Source organism: Brachyhypopomus gauderio, unplaced genomic scaffold (genome assembly GCF_052324685.1).
Source record: "Brachyhypopomus gauderio isolate BG-103 unplaced genomic scaffold, BGAUD_0.2 sc70, whole genome shotgun sequence".
NCBI lineage: Eukaryota > Metazoa > Chordata > Actinopteri > Gymnotiformes > Hypopomidae > Brachyhypopomus > Brachyhypopomus gauderio.
In genome coordinates, this window is record NW_027506891.1 from 1610378 (window position 1) to 1623759 (window position 13382).

Sequence of the window (13382 nt, forward strand, 5' to 3'; positions counted from 1 at the left end):
CAATGTTTCCGGCAGCACTAAAAACTCTCTCTGGTGGTGTGCTCGTTGCACAAATACACATGTACTTGCGGGCCACTTTAGAAAGCAGAGGAAGGCAGTAATGCGGGGGAAAATAATATCCTACTGCACACATAAGAAAAAGACAGAAAAAACAAAGGTATTAGAATTGGAAGAAAAAATAAAATCTTTAGAAACTGCCCATGCTGCCTCACCACAAGAACATACACTGAACAAGCTGAGAAAACTCAAACTGGAATTAAATGAAATAATAGATAAAAAGGCACAATTTTTACTGCAAAGACTGCATGTTTGAACATGGCAATAAATCCGGAAAATTCCTTGCTAATCATTTAAAGCTTAATAAGGAAAAAACAACTACCTACTCTATTAAGAACTCAACAGGTAGCATTACTCACAACCCACAACAAATAAATAAAGCTTTTAAAGAGTTTTATAAAGCTTTATATACATCACAGATTAGTCCATCTGATTCAGCTATTGAAGAATTTATTAATAATATAAATCTCCCAAAACTGGAAAATGAACAAGTCGATGCACTAGATTCACCACTTGCTCTGCCCGAATTACATGAAGCCCTACAGCAGCTACCAAATAACAAAGCTCCAGGACCAGATGGATTTCCTGTAGGATTCTACAAAGAATTATGGTCTGTGCTAGAACCAACCTTTTTTAAAATGGTAAATCAAATTCAAAATGATCACGTACTGTCCCCAGACATGAATTCTGCTAACATTAGTGTACTTCTAAAGCCAGGCAAAGACCCTACACTTCCTTCCAGCTATCGCCCCATTTCACTCATAAATGTAGATCTTAAAATTATTTGCAAAGCACTTGCCAGAAGATTAGAGAAAATCACCCCACTTATAATACATCCAGACCAAACAGGTTTTATCAAGGGTAGACAATCAGCCAACAATACACGCAGACTAATAAACATAATAGACTACTGCACAATTAACAAAATAGAGACTACTATTGTATCTTTAGATGCAGAAAAAGCATTTGACTGGGTAAACTGGAAATATTTATTAGCAGTACTACACAAATTTGAATTTGGCCTTCATAAACTGGATCAAAACCCTACATAGCTCTCCTAATGCACGTGTTATACGATATCACTTCACAAAGCTTCACTCTGCAGAGGGGCACCAGGCAGGGCTGCCCACTATCACCCTCACTTTTCATTCTCTTCATTGAGCCATTAGCAGCAGCAATTCAACAAAATGCAAATATTACAGGAATTAACACAGGAACCACAAACCATAAGATACTGTAAGTCTCTACGCAGATGATGTATTACTTTTCCTGCAGAACACACAAGCTTCTCTTCCGAATACAATAAAACTTATAGACAGCTTCTCTTCTATAACAGAATACTCAACTGGGGTAAGTCAACAGTTTTGCCTATAAATTGTAGTTTCCAGAACACGACCACCACTCCACTACAATCAGGTAATATTAGATATTTAGGCCTACATGTCTCTGCTAAACTTTTAGAATTAGTACAGTTAAATCATATCCCTCTATTAAAAACAAAAGAAGATGATCTCACACGCTGGAACGCTATACCTATATCACTCATAGGGAGAGTTAAAATGATGGTTCTACCCAAAGTCAATTATTTATTCTAACTAATCCCAAATAAACCCTCTGCCGCTTGGTTTAAATCCTTAGACTCAAACATCTGTAAATTCCTATGGAAAAACAAGCCATCAAGAATAAGTCTGAAAACCTTGCAAAAGCCAAAACTCAAATGGTGGCTTAGAACTACCAAATTTTTATCAATATTTCTTAGCCAATAGATTACAGTATATTTTAAAATGGAACAAATACTACTTAATAGACCTAGAACAAGCATTCTGCGGGAAATTAAAACTTTCAGACCTCCCTTACATTAGCCCTAATATTAAGCGTCAGGACTGTTTTAAAAGCCTCAGTATAAATACTTCACTGACAGCCTGGTGGGAATTCCTTAAATTAACTCGCTCCCCACTCATCCCATGCAAACTAACACCCATTTGGAACAATCCAGACATCTGTCAGAACAAGAAAGTATTACATTTCACATCATGGCATGATAAGGGAATAAAAAATTTAGAACATATTATTTTTAAATCTAGATACTCCTAAATTATTATCAAAACTGTATAAATTATTGTTAAAATTTGATGACTCAATCTCCCTTCCGATAGCCAAATGGGAACGAGATCTATCTATTAATCCAGATCAACATTTTTGGACAGACATATGTACAAATATTTTTTTTAAATAAGTAAAAGCCCCAACTTACAACTTGTACAATACATAGAACACACTATACAGGACAAAGGATGTTCCAAATGGGCCTAGCACAGTCAAACATATGCACCCACTGTACAGCCAATATAATTGATCACTATATGCATGCTATATGGGACTGTAGGCCTGTTCAGGAATTCTGGCAGAAGGTATGTGTAGACTTGTCCACGTGGTTTAAATGCTGCATCCCAACGTCACCCAGACTGTGCATCCTAGGAGACGTCAGTGAACTGACTACAGAGGCAAACAAATCACACATAGTTCTTACTGCTCTATGCATCGCCAAGAAAACCATTCTCATGAATTGGAAAAGCAAAAAAGGACCTGCATATTAATCATTACAAAAATTTACTCGATCACATCTGTCTGGAGAGAATGTCTGCTTCCTCTAAAGACCAGTTGGAGGAATTTAATTCCCTTTGGTTCCCACTGATCAGTTCCATTAGCTAGTCGGGGTGGTTGGCTGGGGCCTCAGCTCCCGGAGGGCCGGTTGGTGGCTGGGGGTCGACCCTGGGGGCTCTGGGGTGCGGGTCCGGGGGTTCGGGGGGAGTAGGTGCTGGACCTAAGGGGGGTGGCTGGCTCCCCCCGTTCTGGGGCCCTGCCCGCGTGGGGTGGCCTGTGCCGCTGCGGACGCACCGCTGGGTGGGGTGGGTCGGTCGGCCTTGTGTCGGGGCGTCGGGTCTGGGCCTTGGGGCTCTCAGGTGCCTGGGTGGTGGCTGTTGGGGGTATCTGGGGTGGGCCGGGGGCGCAGGGTTCCAGACTCAGACCAGCTTGTCTTCAATCCTGTGGATGTCTGCTGTCGTTTGATGTGCGATTGATATGGATGTGGGTGATTACATAGGTGTGTTGTGTATATGGGACAAACGTGTGGGGGTGTATATGTTGTATGGAGATATATATAAGGGATCAATGTGTGTGGGTGTATACGTATGCGAAAGAGAATATGTGTTTAGGTGTACAGTGGTACCTCGAGATACGAGCTGCTCTATATACGAGCGATCCAAGATACGAGCACCGAGACGAGCAAAATTTCTGTTCGACACCCGAGTGCACGCTCGAGATACGAGCATGAACCACTAGGTGGCAGTACAGTACTATATGGAAAAAAATAAATCATTAATCAGCTCAAAGACACACTCAAACGCTTTTCTTTCTCTCCCTCCCCCACAACCTTAGGTTCAAAAACACAAACATACATGTATGTGCGGAGATTACGTCATTTAGCGCGTTCTAGCAGCCAATAGCGTTTTTTTAGTTCTTGAGGTGTTGGTAAGGTCGACTCCTGTACCCGGTCATCACAGCCATTCGCACGTGTGCTTTGCAACGAGTAACAGTACGTACAGTACAGTATTTCAATACTACAAACGTTTTTTTTTTGCATTATGGCTCCAAAGAAAGGCTCTAGTAGTGGAAAGTTTATGCTAGTTTTGTGACTTTTTTAAGGACCGGAACCAATTACAATACTTTACATTGTTAAATTGCTTCCAGAACCGAGCAGTTCGAGATACGAGCACGTGTCTGGAACGGATTAAACTCGTATCTCGAGGTACCACTGTATGTGGATGTCCAGACAGAGGGAGCTGCCCGCCCAGTCTCCCCGGGTCGACCACTCCCTGCCTCGAGCCGGTGGGGCAGTGAAGCTCGGTGCTCAATGAGCCAGCTAGCTGGCTCTCCTCTTCCAGAGGACCATTTCCTCTGGACCTACGTATTACCACCCACCCACCCCCACACATACACACACACACACACACACGCACACAGTCCTTATACATTTAAGATCCTGGGGGGCAGGCATGTAACCAGAGGTTGACGAGGTGGGCCTGCTGCCATGGTTCACCCGTCTCCTCACCACTGTCTGTCCCTCAGTTTTTATTGCACCTTAGACATTGAGGGCCTTTGAGGGGACGGTGTGGACAAACACTGGCCAGTGGCCCGGGGCTTTGTCCACGTTGGTCCCAACACCTGTCCCCTCAATTTTAACTGCACCATAGTATCACACACTACCACACGTGCATATACACCAACACCTACACACAACACAGCACTGGAGGTGGAGGGGTGGGAAGGCCTTCCTTCACCCGTTTCCTGCTCCCTACCGATCCTTGCTGGTCCAGCCATCTGCCCCCGCCGCGGAGGGTGTGTTAGTTTGGATGTATGTGTGTCTTTGTCATATCTTTTTTTGTACAGGTTGATGAATGAGTACATGTTGGGGGGAATATATGGGTATGTGTGTATATATTGGGGTGTGGGCACATTTGGGGGTGGGCCCAGGAGTGTATATGGGTGTGGTCGGATGTGTGGAGGAAGTTATGTTGGGATGAATGTGCATGTGCGTGTAGGTGTATATGTGTGAGAGTCTACATGTGAGGGTGAGTTTGGGGGCACGTGTGTGTATGGGGATGGATGTGGGTGTGTGCATGGTAGGGGGGTATATAAGGGGTTGTGTTGGTGTATAGGGGCAAATGCATATATGAGTTTGAGTGTATGAGTGAGGACGGCTGGTTCTAGGTCGGGGGCTGGTCGGGCCTAGTCCACTCCCGGCTGCTCCCCTGTGGTTACTGCTCCGCTCCAGAGGGGGGCGCCTTGGGGTTCCGGGGCCCGGCCTGGTGCTCCGGTGTGGGGGCGGTTGGCCCGCTCCCCTGGGCGGTTGTGGTCCGGGGCGGCTCGGGGCTCCTCGGCGGGAGGGGGGCCCTGCCGGGTGGGGGTGGTTCCCGGGGGCGCGTGGCGCTGGGGCTTTGCTACTGGCCCATGGCGGGGGGGGCTCTGTTTCCTCTGGTTCCCCTGGACCTGCACTCCTTGGCTGGGGGGGCGCTGTCCGGGGTCTCCCTCTCCCGCCTGCGGGGGCGGGCATGCGAGGGTCACTGGGAAGTGCTGCCCTGGGGCTCCACAGCTCCTGGGGGGGCCGTGGGCGGGTGGAATTCCCGGGTCTTTCTCTGCCTACCTCTGGCCTCTGGGGGAATGGTGGTAAGTACATTCCGTACATTTATCCCATGTTGTACTACTAAGTTACACATAAACACACACTCACACATACACATACATCACAAACCTGTGAAATACAAATCGTACGTGTGTTTACATGGATGCAGACACGATGTCGCCAGGTTTGATTCATGGAAAATTCATTTTTAGGAACGTAAAGTGTTACCGGAGCGGAGCTCGGAGCGGTCGTTTTCTGCATGGTCCTAGCGCTAGATTCTTCGCTATTTAAATATTTCTTTTTAACCGTTAAAACTGCAGAGGACCAAAACCGGCCTTTGAAAAAAATTACGTAATTACAAATTACGTCCGTGAGGTTAAATGTACAAAATGTTGGCTTACATTTCAAATATCATGTTTAGCTGAATAAACATGTTATCAACCCCTTTTAATGTATAGCATGTAGGCTTACAAATTCATGTTTAACTGAATAAACCGTTGAACACGAGTAGCCTACATTTTATTGAGCATGTATTTTTTCTTCAAGTATCAAAGTAGAACAGCTTCCTCAAGCAGTCATTGATCTGTATTAAGAAACCCTATCTCAAAAACTGACTTTTAGTCATTACTTGGGTAGCACGCATATGAGCCATTTTAATATAGATTAATTTCAAGATTTCAGTGAGATTAATCTAGATTTAAAAAATTTATCTATGCCCACCCCTAATTATATATATATATATATATATATATATATATATATATATATATATATATATATATATATATATATAATTATTTTTTTTTTTCCCTGCCCTTCTGTCTTTTCCCTTTTTATTCTTTCTCTCCCCCTCTTTTCTTGGTCCACCTAACCCCAATAATTAACACTTTGCATATTGTTATAATTGTTATAATTGTCATTTGAACTCTACATAAAAACAAAGTTGTCCTCCGAAGATGGGGGGGGGGGGTGGAGGTGGGCTATTTAATAAAAAAAAATAAATAAAAAAAAGCAGAGGAAATCTAGCCTGGTTGTCGCGCCACTAGGCAAGGGGATCTGCGTTAGAGTCTATGGGCTCTTCCTGTAGGTAGCGCATGAGCTCGGCATCTGCGCGAGCTCTCTTAGGTACGTACGGCATCATGGCTTGCGCAGAGGACTCTTCCTCTCCTACCACAGACGTACTGGCACCGCTCCCCCCCCCCCCCCCCCCCCCCCCCCCGCCCTGCGTCATCCACTCCTAGCATCTCTTCAACCAGTGCATGTTTCGTCTCGCCCGTGTCACCGATGTAATCCCCCCTGTATCTAGGGTCCAGCAAACAGGCCTTTGCCAAAAGTTCTTGTAAGGCAGTTGATTTGTACTTGTCCTTGAGAACACTGCACATCTTTTGCTTGATGTTTGATGGTTTCAGAACATCTCCAGTCAGGAGTTTCAGGACGGGTTTCACTGATGAAAGATCCGTAAACTCAGCTGCAGGTTTCAGTGCCGTGCTCACAGAGTCAAGGACAGCAATGTCCTGCCAGCTTGGAATTAGATGCTGGTGTTTCCGGTCCAGTGGCGGATGCTGGTCTTTCAAGGAGGGGAAGCTCAATTTCAGCTTGAGTGATAGAAGTCAGTCTCCAAACACAAGCAGCTACAACAAAAAGCACCAGAAATAGAAGCTCGATTTGTCGCTAGTCGTTTTTAACAAAGAAAAAGCCGCTAAGAGGATTAGGAAAATCTCCGGTTCAACTCAGAAAAGAATGGAAAAAAAAAATTGAAAATAAATGCTCCCGTGGAGGTTTACACCAAAAGATCGCTTATTCGCTCATTTCGCTGTCAATCAAAAAGGGATTTGGCCTCAGACAGATCATCCAATCATCATGCAGAAGCTGAGCGTCCGGGCCAGCCGAGGCCAGCCCACTGCCCCATAGACCCCCAGAGATGCTGAGCGTCCGATGGGCGGGACAAAGCCCAGAATTCATCCAATGGCTCGTCTCGTTTCGCTGCACTCTTTGCTTCGCTATTGAATTCTGTAGACGCTCAGCGTCCACACCGTTTAAAGCGCCGTGAAGCTGCAGGACTGAGTGAGAGGAAAGCCGCGTTGTTACCAGTGATAAGAAGGTGATTCTGAACAAACGTTGAGCGCGTTGTAGCGCTTATTTTGTCAATGACATGTACACACAACAGTATATGTCTGATCACTTATTTTTTTGACATTTTAGGGGAAGCTGAACTTCCCTTGCAGTCTTAAAGCAATCGCCACTGCTCCGGTCATCCAAAACTCTTTTGATAGCCAGCATTTGCTCTAAGACTCTGTCTACCATTTTCTGTTTGGTGCCCCATCTTGTAGCGCAGTCCTGCACCGGACCGGAGGGTCGTGGGTTCGATTCCCAGACCTGAGGCCATGACTGAGGGGCCCCTGAGTAAGGCACCTAACCCTCAATTGCTCACTTGTATAAAAAATGAGATAAAAAATGTAAGTCGCTCTGGATAAGGGCGTCTGCCAAATGCCATAAATGTAAATGTACTGACCCTTGCCTGGGCTGTGCGGTCTTTAACGCTTGCCATTGCGTTTGTCACTGTCAAATGTAAATTGTGACCAAAACAGTTCAGCCACGGCCAGTTCAATTTGTTCACTGCTGCAATGATGTTTGCACCGTTGTCTGTAGTGATACAGGCCAACTTCTTTTCATCCAGGGACCACTCATCAAATGCGTGGCGAAGAGATTCAGAGATATTGTCAGACGTGTGGTTCTGGGGTATAAACACTGTTTCGAGACAGCGTGATTTTAGAGCCCAATCGATGGTCAGATAATGCGCTGTTAAACTCATATAAGGAGTCATATTGACACTTGGCCACATATCAGTTGTGGCAGAGAAGTAGTCGACATTCTTGAGCTCACTTTTGACCAATGCCTTTACTGTGTTGTACATTTTCGGGACAGCCGTCTCAGAAAAATACGTCTTTCCAGGCAACTCGTATTGCTTGTCGAATTTCTCAAGCATAGACTTGAATGCCGGTTTCTCGACCATGTTAAATGGAACCATCTCCTCAACAAGATACCGCGTTACGGCGGACATCAGGCATTTATGTCTGTTACTTTCACGACTGTATTTGGAACCTCGTGCAAAGCATTCAGCTACTCCTAACTGTCGGCTGGAACCAACCTGGGGTGGGTTTCCCGAAACGTTCGTAGCGCTAAGTACTTCGTAACCTCGTATGAAACGTACGAGGTTAAGAAGTACTTAGCGCTACGAACGTTTCGGGAAACCCACCCCTGAGCTGCTCCTTCTGAGGCTGCTCCACGGCTTGGTGCTGTTGGGGGCAGTTGCGCTTCGATAGCTGGATGATAGGTTGCTAGGTGGGATCACGAATTCAATGTGTTTCCCCGTTTCACAGCAACCTTTCGGGCACAGATTTTGCATATTGGCTCGTCTAAATTAGCTGGCTCTCCCTTTTCAGTTGGTTGAAAGCCAAAATGCTCCCAAACTGGTGAAGTCGCAGTTGGTTTTGCGACCAGAGTAGCCGCCATTGTTTCCATAAAAAGGCAGACACTCAGAAGCAACGGATACGAACGTTTTTAAATAATAATTAACATCAAGGTGGAATTAAAGCACTTCTATGTCACTTTCAAGGTCCATTTCAATAATTTGCAGCACGTCAAACCTAATAAATTAAATATTTATACATATAGGCTACTCATAATGATTCAAAAGAATTCGTTTTTTTATCACATTATTTAATGGTGGTTTATTTTCAAAACGCCCAATCTTAACGTCTTCACGTTCTCTCATGTTTCGTCCTGAACGTAATACAAGAGAACTGTTAAGTCAGACAGCTACTTGTTGTGAAACGAAGTAGTTACAATTTCAAGCATTTTCAAATACTTTAGCCTAAATTCCAGCACTTTTCCAGCACCTGGAACACAATGCAAAATTAAAATTCATCAGGTAATTGTTCCTTCCCCTGTTTTTGAGGGGTGTTTCTTTACTACCACATATCGTTTCAGAGACCACTGCAAAGAATGTGACGTGCCAAGTTATTAAAAATGCCTCTGCCGTTCACGCGAGGTGTGCGGAGTCACGTGCTACGGTCACTCGCGAAAGTATAAGGTCACATCTTACAACTAAAGTGTTGCCCTCCATGTATGAAGACACTAAAGAAATAGTTTTTAAAGAAATTTTGTAGGATAGAGTTTAGTTTGTTACGGCTCTATTTGTTCTATTATTTTGTACATGACCTGTATTTTTAATTAATAATTTTATGTGGCACATTGCTGTTTTAATAGTGCACATTGCTGCTACCTAAAAAGCCACTAGATAGCAGGTACCCTCTTTGACCACTCATTTTTGTTATTATTATTTGTTTGTTTTTGTTATTTTCCACTGAGAACAAGATTGTTACATTTATCTTAATTTAATTTATTTAAATTTGACCATTAGTGCCTAATATGGTGTATTACAGATCACTTGTATCACTTTGCATCACTTGCATATCAAACCCACCTTTTGAAATAAGATATTGTAAATTTGATTAATCAAACCAATGATTGACCATAGACTAATCTAAAACTGGTATAGGCTTCTTTGCTGTAAATCGAGAATCGAATCAAGGATTATTCAACTGGCGGCCCACGGGCCAGAACCGGCCCTTTAATGAATTTGTACCGGCTAATGAATTTGTACCGGCCCGCAGCCCATCTCCCATAAATAATAATAGATATTTGATAAACCGCCGTAAAAATAAATAACATTTTATTTGCAACATTTTACGACAAAATACGACGTGTCGAAATTTACGTTCGAGTTTGTTTGAGAATTTACGCTCCCCCCCCCCCCCCCCCCCCCAACAAATTACGAAATTACGCGTGTTTTGGCCATGCTGAACACTGCTCTGTGCAGTTTTTATTTGTGTTTGTTTTTAAAGTTGCTGCAATTTTTCCCCCCACTTTCCCCCAGTCACAAAATGATTGTTGTGGACATTTTGATATGGAATATATGGGTGTAATGTTATGAATAATTATGTTTAGGAACACATTTATGGAAACACTTAACAGAAAAAAGGCCCCTAGACCTCAGAAGATTAATACAAAAAAACAATACTTGTACTTTTTACTTTCAGTACTTGAGTAATACATTTTAGAATAAACTACTTAAGTACAAAAATGCTGAATACTTTTGTACTTTCACTTAAGTATAGTTTTAAAAGAACACTTCAACTTCTACTCAAGTCACTTTTTTGATAGAGTACTTGCACTTTTACTCAAGGATGGGTCTCTAATATTTTATACATGTCTGCACACAAGGTTCTCCTGCTTAAATCAGCACACGTCCAGGCCCGTCTTAAGTTCACCCATGACCATTTGAATTATCCAGAGGAGTCATGGGAGAAAGTACCATCCCAAAAACACCATCTCTACTGTGAATCATGGGGGTGGAAGCATCATGCTTTGGGGGTGTTTTTCTGCACATGGGACAGGATGACTGCACTGTATTTAGAAGAGGATGTCCGGGGCCATGTGAGAGTTTGGGGAACAACCTCCTTCCCTCAGATAAAGCACTGAAGATGGGTCGTGGCTGGGTCTTTCAACATGACAATGACCCAAAGCACACAGGCAGGATAACCAAGGAGTGGCTCTGTAAGAAGCATATCAAGGTTCTGGAGTGGCCTAGCTAGTCTCAAGACCTAAACACTATAGAAAATCTTTGGAGGGAGCTCAAACGTGTTTCTCAGCGAAACCCCAGAATCTGATCTGGAGAAGATCAGTGTGGAGAAATCGGCCAAATCCCTACTGCAGTGTATCCTAAGCTTGTGGAAAAACTACAAAACTTGTAAAAAACTTGTGACCTCTGTAATTGCAAACTGCACCAAATATTAACATTGATTTTCACAGGTGTTCAAATACCTATTTGCAGCAGTAACACACAAATAAATTATTTTAAAATCATACATTGTGATTTCCGAATTATTTTTTTTACATTGTCTCTCACAGTGGACATGGACCCAAGATGAAAATTTCAGGCCCTTCCATGATTTCTAAGTGTGAGAACTTGCAAAGTCAGAGGGCGTTCAAATACTTCTTTTCCTCACAGTATAATAAAAGTGACAGAGACACCACAGAGAGATTATGTGCAATACAATGTTTGAGCCAGGCTACATGCTAAAGAAAAGGTTCCCCATGCTGTTATTAATCTGTGCACAACACATGCCTGCAGTTGGACAACAGCTGGTCTGGGTGTGTAACACACACGAAGCATGACTTTTATGCTGGATGAAAGCAAGTTGCATTTCACACTTCGAGAGTCTCTTGGCCACTGAGGGCAGTGAAGCTTGTTAAGGTTCAGCATGACTTTTACACACTCCTGAAACATATTGCAGAATATGGTGAAGCCTTGTTGGACTGAATTGCACTATGGTAGTGTGCGTGTGTGTGTGTGTGTGTGTGGGGGGAGGATGGAGAGAGAGAGGGAGAGAGAGCTCTTACCTATGATCTGGATTATTTGTGCCAATAGAACCCCATTAGGGATATCCTGTGTCAAGTCTTTTATGAGCTGAGAACAACCAGCCTTGGCCAGGTAGTGATTCGCCCAGTCAGTGTAGATCTAAAAGAGGCAAAGGGACAAGAACTCAATAAGGGGATGGAATATGAAGAGAGTGTACAGTGCTGTGGACACAGGCAGAAGAATCACATTCAGAAACATCCAATGAGGCTGACAGCTCCTCCATTTGTTTGGAATCTGAGTCACATTTGTGTAAAAGCCCATGGTCAATGCTAGTCTGTGCCACTTAGAAAGGGGGTTGCACCAGAAACCTTATATATAAGTGGACTGGACGACACGAGTGAAAAGTGAAGCCTCCGTGAGTCAGCTGCCCTCTAGTGGCTGGCTGCAGTACAACTTTTAACCCCGCCCATTCCCATGTAAGTGAACGGGCCGGACGAGAAACTGAATTTTTATTAAACGTAAAATACGTTTTTTGAGCAATTATATTTTGTCAATTCTATAAGACCCCATTGCTCTGGTATCTCTCCCAGTGTTTTTCTCTACGATAAACAGATTTTATAGAAGTTATTAAGTGTTAGTTAAAGGGGTGTGGAGATAAGGTGATTGACTGCATTGGTTGACATCTAATACCAGACGCTCCATCGTGAACGCGCTCAACAGCAAAACTCTCGACAGCAGTATTAAAACCTTTTACCTTTGTTTATTTTGTAAAACGTCAAAAGTTTCTATACTGGTGGACGTATCCTAACGAATGTCGGGGCGGAGATACGGTCTCTGGCGGAGATACTGTCCTGCCTACTGGTTCTAATGCGCATGCTCTGGCTCCAATTTTCATCTACTGCACAAGCGCATCCAAGATGGCGGTGTCCGTGCGGCCATCTTGGTGGCTTCAAAAGTTCACAATGGGAGTCAACGGTGATGTACCGTCCATTATATATACGGTCTCTGGGTTGCGCACACACACACACACACACACACACAAGCTTACTACTCTGACAGGACTGAGAGTCACAAGGGCAACTGACAGCACGTACGGGAACATTAACCAAACAGCATGATCCTCATTTATCTGTCACAGAAACACAAGCCATCAAACTTAATGACTTCAGCCTAGTCTAATCTGCTAATCAAAGTGTTCTTCTTCTACCAGATCAAAATGGATTTATCAACAGATAGATAAACAAGACCTGACAGACAGAAACCAGAGCACATATGAATGTGTGTCTGTTGTAGGCTTCTAGATTGTTCATTGACATATGACTTATCTGTCAGATCTAAGGATGGTATGATCTGACATCTGTGTCACATTCCATAGGATGTTGTGTTGTTTCACAAAAATTAACGTTTGTGTTTGGTGAGCGTGGTTTGAAAACCTTTCAAATGGAACATCTGCTCATTGGGTGAGGATGGTTGCAGTATGTTTCTGAGATCACAGGATAGCAAATCCCCTGGAGGGAAGCAGCACTGGCTATGGTGGAGCTGTGGAAGCATCACACGGAGTTGGGTGTATTTGAGGACATGCTTCTCCCAGGCCTAGCTGGTCTCTTTCAGTTCATTTTTGTATTATTCTACATTTGTGGAGTTCCTCAGGGGGTTTCTCAACCCTCCCTGAAAACATGAGCCGGCAAAATCAAAAGCCTGCATCAAAACCATGATGAT

At 43.6% G+C, this 13382-nt stretch overlaps 1 protein-coding gene across 12 annotated transcripts in view; it reads right to left on the bottom strand.

Moving 5' to 3' along the window:
* The window catches only part of nav3 (neuron navigator 3), a 373704-nt gene that overhangs the window by 175910 nt on the left and 184412 nt on the right, over positions 1-13382 (bottom strand). For all 12 annotated transcript variants that reach the window (XM_076989743.1, XM_076989738.1, XM_076989739.1 and 9 more), the window contains one exon: positions 11705-11822. In XM_076989743.1, coding sequence (XP_076845858.1) covers positions 11705-11822 — 118 coding nt within the window. The remainder of the gene's footprint in view (positions 1-11704; positions 11823-13382) is intronic.